The sequence below is a fragment of the Pelecanus crispus genome, chromosome 11, assembly GCF_030463565.1.
Source record: "Pelecanus crispus isolate bPelCri1 chromosome 11, bPelCri1.pri, whole genome shotgun sequence".
NCBI classification, from domain to species: Eukaryota; Metazoa; Chordata; class Aves; order Pelecaniformes; family Pelecanidae; genus Pelecanus; species Pelecanus crispus.
The window spans coordinates 5,920,395-5,926,811 of record NC_134653.1 but is presented as its reverse complement, the minus strand read 5'-3'; the positions used below and the strand labels follow the sequence as shown (position 1 = coordinate 5,926,811).

The window sequence follows — 6,417 nt, the reverse complement described above, 5'->3', positions numbered from 1 at the left end:
AAGTCTAATCTGTAAAATACCAACAGGCAGGAGTTTCCCTTTGGAGGACATTCTTCTTTCTGGGATGCTCACGGTTGTTGCCTGCGCTGTGTCAGTGCTAACGTGTCCTACCGCCAGATAAGTGTGTCCTCCAAAGTCCGTCAAATTATGCCAGGTCTGAAATCATCCCATGCTCTTGCCCCACTCTTTAAAACAGGACTCAGACTAATTTTGGAGCTTTTTTTGCATAGGGTTGTAAGGACAAGGGTACCGAATAGACCAAACGATGCTCAGCCCAGCATCCTGCTCCCAATGGTGGCCAGTAGCACGTGTCCTGGGAAGGAGCAGAAGTAGAAATTATAGGTTATACACCCAATGCTCTCTAAGCCAAATGTTGCATCATTGTTTTTAATGGGCCTTGATGGTCCTTTCTGCTGTGAACAGTCCAGTTTCCCCTTGAACCCTTTTTATTGCTTTCAGCCCTCACCACGAGCTCAGCTGCTGCTCGCAGTATGAGAAAAGGTGCTGCCTTGCCCTTACACATGCTGTCTAATCATTTCACTGGCTTCCCCTGAGTATTTTATTATAAGAAACAGTACTGCATCATTCTCCTTTTGAGGGCTATGTATCAGTCGCGATTGTATGTACCTCTATGATACTTCATACGAAATATTATCTCTTTTTTCATCTCTCCAGTGGTTCGCAGGCAGAAAATAAACCTGTAGCATCTTTGAGACAATACTGACAGTACAAGAACAGATCATGGGATATCCCCAGAGAGAGTTACTGAACAGCAACTCTCTGTAAGTCCTTACTGCAGCAAAGGGATTCAAGTAAAGCTGTTTTAAACATCCTATTTTGGTAATGTGGTAAAATGCCTGTATTGATTCAAATGGCAAAGCAGATAAGAAAGACCCGTGGAGGAAAGAGTGGGACTGAGATGCATTAGCAGCATTGCCATGGGAAAACATTGTCCTTGAGACATCTAAAATTCACATTTCCAGTCTGCCTGGGCACATATAGAGAGAAACACATTTCCTCAACCACACACTGAGTGCAAGACGTTCAGCTTGAGCTCCTTTGAGGAAACCATTTGTGGTCACCAGCCAGAGCCGTGTCTGCTGCTGATTCCTCGAAGGGCCAGGAGTTCCTTAAATGCCTATCAGAATGCCTGGCATCCAAAACAAGGAGCTTGTGTGGCCTGGAGGGCCCTCAAATGTCTTCTCAGCCCTAAATATGAAGAGATGTTTTATCAGAAAGGAGGGGAAAAAAGCTGCTTTCCCAAATGCCGAGGTTTCACCTCACTCGGAGCCAGCGTGAGTCACCCAGGCACTGCTGCGTTACACAGACCTGCTCAGGTTAATAAAATCACTGCCAGAGCCCGGGCGGCTCACGGGATGCTGTGTGGCTTTCACATTGACGTCACTGCTTCTCATTTACCCTTGGGTGATAGTGACCGAAATTCATTACTACCTGGCAGCCGTCGGGTAAGCAGCCATCGGGTAAGCCATGCAAAATAAATCAACGTTCTCCATCACAAACAGGTGTCTGCAGCACAAAAGGAGCCATTCAAATCAGCAGGGCAGGAAGGGATTTTTCATTAGAGGTGTGAAGACATGAATGAGTCGTTAGAATAAGAGGAATTTGCAGGCAAAGAGTGATAACAGTCAGAGGCAGGGGGAGATTTCGCTATCGAAACAGTAGAGAAGTGGTTGCAGCATGGGGGATAGGGAGAGAGCAACCGAGGGAGACAAAGAAGAGTTAAAGTGAGCAATTTGACTTTATTATAGGAAAACAGGAACACTGAATGAAACCGGAAAATACATTTAAAAGTGTGAAGAGGCGATGACCTTGCCCAGTGGAAGTGGCCCTTGCCACAGTGTATCTTGGAGGTCAGGAGCGCTGTGGGGCTGGAGAAAGCCACGGGCACCTGCACCAGGACGGGAAGGCACAGGCACATTCAGGAGAGCACGCAGTCCCTGGTATTTGTGCCTCCATGGAGGGTATGGAGACTTTCAGGGTAGGACCCAGGCAACAGCTCATGAGCTGAGGAAAAAAAAAAAATTCTCCTCTGGGATATTTTAAAATGTGGACTTCTTGCACCTTTGATTGCATCGTTTGATCCTGGCCATTTTCAGACCCAAGCCACCTCATGGGACAGAGCTGGTCTGGCATCACCATGGTCCTTTCTTTGCAGTTTATTCGGGGCAAGATTAAATACATTGCTCAGGGCAATGTAGGGAAGTTTCAGTATTGTGTCATATCTGGTTTGGGGGTGGAGGACATCTGCTTCCAGGATCTGGAGCCAGTGGGCATTTGGAGCAAGCTTTTAACGCTCCTCATCCTGGTGCATTTTGCCAGTCCTAAAAATACGCCTTGAAAGAGGAAATAAAATCTTCACAGGCTTTTCTCCACAGCTACTAAAAGATCAAGCAGTACACTTCTATATCACCTGCAAAAATGCAGATGTTCTCATCTCCCAGCACACATAAAAGCCATTTCTCACCCTAAGTAAATCTGGGTAGTTGTAATTTCTTTCTTGTTCACACAAAAAGAGAATACAAATTGTGGATGGCACTGCCTGTTAAGGAGGAATCTTTTGTTTTCCAGGCAGATCATCAGTAACATACAATGTTATTGTGTGATCATTACAAAGGTGGGAATCCTGTTGGGTTGAATGGCTATTTTTCATCTCTATTTTTTTTGTGAACAAAAGGCTCTCTAGAAGGCAGGAGGATATTATTTGAAACGTAGATTTCCCAGAACATCATTCCTTTGTTCAATAATAAAAAAAAAAAAAGCCCCCCGTCATCAAAAGTCTGAGTTCTATTAAATGCAAAATCCTCTCCCAGGAAGGCTCCTGCGTTTGTTCTGGGGCTTGCTAAGAGGAGAGCCCTGCCGCACCGGGTACGGGTACACAAGTAGCTGGGGCACGGGCTCTGCTGGCATCAGGAGCGGCGTGCATCCCCTCACACTTAGCGTTGAGCAGGCACGGGGAAGGGGCTGATCTCCAGTTTCACTGCAGCCTTTTGGGTCTTTGTTGTATTTTTTTTTTTTTCTCTCACCTGTTGCCTGGTCTGATGTATTTTCACTTTGAGCTCTTTGGGAGACAGGTTTTCTTTCCTTATGAATACAGATCCAGTGCTCAATAGAGCAATAGAATTCTCAAGCTTTAGTGGGGCCTTGCGATGCTAACGTAATAAAAATATACAATTTATTTATCAAAGCCTTTTTTAAAGGAGATGATGGAAGAAATAGGTTTTAACCTACTTCTGATCCTCAAGAAAAGCAAGCACTTTGATTCTCTCCTTCCCAGACAAATAGCATTGCATTAGTTGATTCTGATTTTATTAGCTATAAACCACTTTCTATTTTTATTTTCACATCCATTGACTTTGTTTGTTACAGACACAGCTGAAAAAAAGCTGGTTTTTCAAGTGCAAATTGTATTAATAGATGCCCAGTTCTTTCCACTCCAGCCGCAGGAACATAGCTGTAAGACAGAGAGCTGATGCCCAAAGAACATTTTCCTATTGCATTTCCTAAATCACCACCCAGGCCACATTAACCCCTCTGAATTCCCAAATGTGGAGTGGCGTTGGTTGCTTTAGCACTTCTGACGCTGTCTCTTCACATCAGGAGAACTTATTTGCATGGAGGAGTGAAACAATACGACCAGACAATGAAATCTCAAGTGGTATAAAGTGTGTGAAATTCTCCACTACTATTACTTCTTATGATGCAGTTTCTAGCGTTTCTTCACTGCTTGCAACTACAACTGACGGATTTGGAGCAGAGAGTGCCTCTTATCGCTGCTCTTTATCAGCACAGGCTGAGGAGCAGCAGCAAGTAGTCAAATCGTTGCTGTATCCAAACGGCATCTCTGGATCCAGAGATGGAGCTGCGGGGAGAGCTCACTCGTTGGGAAGTTGATCTATCTAATTATGTGACTGTTGACTGGGCAACAGGCTACACATCTAGGTGTCCCCAGTAAAAATCGTTTGTCTTAAAACTTGATCTGAGTTAAAATCCGTCATTTTTTTCTCTCATTATTTGCTTCTTTCCCTGTCTCAGTATTTTTTAACTGGTGGTGGGAGTGACTAGAGGAAAGTTTTTTTCCGTCATTAAAATATCTGGTTCAGAAAGCCCTCTAAAGGGTCATTAAATGCAGATGAGGGTATGAGGTGCATTTGCTGGGCAGCATCACAAGGAGGTGTTCTCACTGGAGACAGTGTTCAGAGGTGGATGCTGGCAGGAGTTCAAGCGTCCACACTTGTTCTTATGGCCATGACCCCCCTGACATCTCCTGCCCGTGGTGGGGGTGGCGGAGGGCCCTTTCCTTGCAGGCTCCATTGAACTCCGGTAAGAGAGCAGCTCTGGGACCGAGGAACAGGTTGTCCCTTCGGACAGGGAGAAGTTAAAGAGAGAGACCATTCTTTGGTGGTATTTGCTCTTTATTTCCTTGGCTGACCTGTAGAGGTTCCCAACAAAGCAATAGCATATAGGGTTGAGGCTGGAATTGGTGAGGCCAAGCCACTGGGCAAAAGGTCTGAGCTGCAGGATCCAAGGAGAAGGAGTCACATCCTGCAAAGATTTGGGGATGTTGAAATCAATCCAGATGTCCATCAGGTAGACGGGCAGCCAGGAGATTGCGAACAGCAGGACCAGGGCCACCACCATCTGCGCTACCTTCTTCCGGATCTTCAGCCTGGAGGCTGGCAGAGATCGGTTCAGGGCAGTGCTCTCCTTCAGCTGGCTGCTGCGGCTCCACAGCCGGCGCACGGTGAGGAAGCAGATGACCATGTTGAACAGGACTGGCAGGCAGTAGAGGGCACAGAAGAGCAGAAAGTTGTAGGCTTGCTTGAGCCTCTCCTGAGGCCAAATCTCCCTGCAGATGGAAAACACCAGAGGCAAGCCCTCCACCACCCCAATCTCATCCCGTTTGTTCATGAAGATGAGGGGCATGCATATCCCTGAGGACAACAACCACACCACCAGGATGGTGCTGAGGATCCTCTTCTGGGTGAAGAAAGACCGGGCGTTGAGTGGATTGTGCACGCTGTAGTACCGGTTCACGCTGATGACGGTCAGGCTGAGGACGCTGGCGGAGACAGAAACAGCCTGGATGAAGGGCACCGCCCGGCAGAGGAAGTCCCCGTACACCCAAGCTTTGTAGATGAGGTTGCCCACCGTGATGGGCATGCAGACGCATACCACCATGAGGTCGCACACCGCCAGGTTGATGAGGAGGCTGCGGGTGGCACTCAGGCTGGACACCCGACTCCGGCGCTTCCGGGTGAGCACCCTGATGGACATGATGTTGCCCACGAAGCCCACCACAAAGGACACCAGGTACATGGCCGTCAGGCTGATGGTGACGGGCTCCTTCGCGAAGAGGAAAAGCATCTTCTCCAGCTCTTCCCAGCCGAGCTCCTGGCTCCCGTTCCACAGCCCGCCTTGGGTCTGGTTCTCCTCCTGCCAGAGCTGCGGAGGGCCGGGGGGGGCCCCGGGGGCGGGGGGGGAGGAATTCATGGCTGAGCCCCCCCGGGCGCCCCGGACTAACGGGGCAGGGGCTGCCGCGCTGCCCCGAGCGCTCCTGGCATGTTTAGCCGGGGCCGGCCGCGCCTGCAGAAGAGGGTGCGGAGAGAAGGGGTGAGCGCGGGCTCCGGCAGCGTTTGCCCTTCTCGGGGAAGGTGCCGGCGCCGAAATGGCTCCTCGGCAACTTAGTTGCGAGGCGGCCGTGAGCGCCGGGCAGCGCGGCGCGGCTCCGCGGGCACCGGGGCGGCGGAGCCGGCGGGGAGCTCCGTGCCGGGCCGCGGGGGGGACGGCGGCTCCGGGCGGGGAAAGGGGAAAGGGACCGCGGTCCCCCCCGCACCCCGGGAGAGCGGCCCCGGCCGCGGCCCGCCGCCACTCCCCTCCCTCCCGGGAAAGTTGCGAGCCCCCGCGGCCGCGCTGCCGGCCCCCGGTCCCGGGCCGCCCCCAGACCCCCGCCGTGTCCCCCCACCGCTTGCCCGGTTCCTCGGTTCCGCCCCGGTCCCGCGGCGCGGCGGCACTCACCGGGCGGAGGGCGGGCAGCGGCGGGCCGGGCTCCTCCCGCGGGCGGCCCCGCCGTGTGCGGCAGCGCAGGACCCGCCGGCACACGCACGCCTCGCACCCCGCACCCGCGGCACCGCCAGCCCGGCGCCCACCCAGCGCGGGGCTGCACACACGCACGGCCCCTGCGCCCGCACGCACCGCGGCGCGCACACACGCACGGGCGCTCGCACGGCGCTGCACACGCACGCGGTCCTGCACACACGCACGCAGACCTGCACACACGAACAGGGTCCCGCAGACGCACATGGTCCCGCACACGCACGCGGTCCTGCGCACGCACGCGGTCCTGCACACACGCACGCGGTCCTGCACACACGCACGCGGTCCCGCACACATGCGCGA

General features: G+C 52.2%; 1 protein-coding gene across 1 annotated transcript; it reads right to left on the bottom strand.

The window, feature by feature from the left end:
* Nucleotides 1–4,182: 4,182 nt before the first annotated feature.
* Nucleotides 4,183–5,511, bottom strand: LOC104034787 (galanin receptor type 1). The gene has a single exon (XM_009487872.2). The coding sequence runs from the start codon at nucleotides 5,509–5,511 to the stop codon at nucleotides 4,183–4,185; it is 1,329 nt and encodes a 442-aa protein (XP_009486147.2).
* Between the last annotated feature and the right edge of the window lie 906 nt (nucleotides 5,512–6,417).

What these genes read in the sequence shown, in the direction of transcription:
- LOC104034787 (XM_009487872.2), bottom strand. Translation starts at nt 5,511, where the DNA reads ATGAATTCCTCCCCCCCCGCCCCCGGGGCCCCCCCCGGCCCTCCGCAG.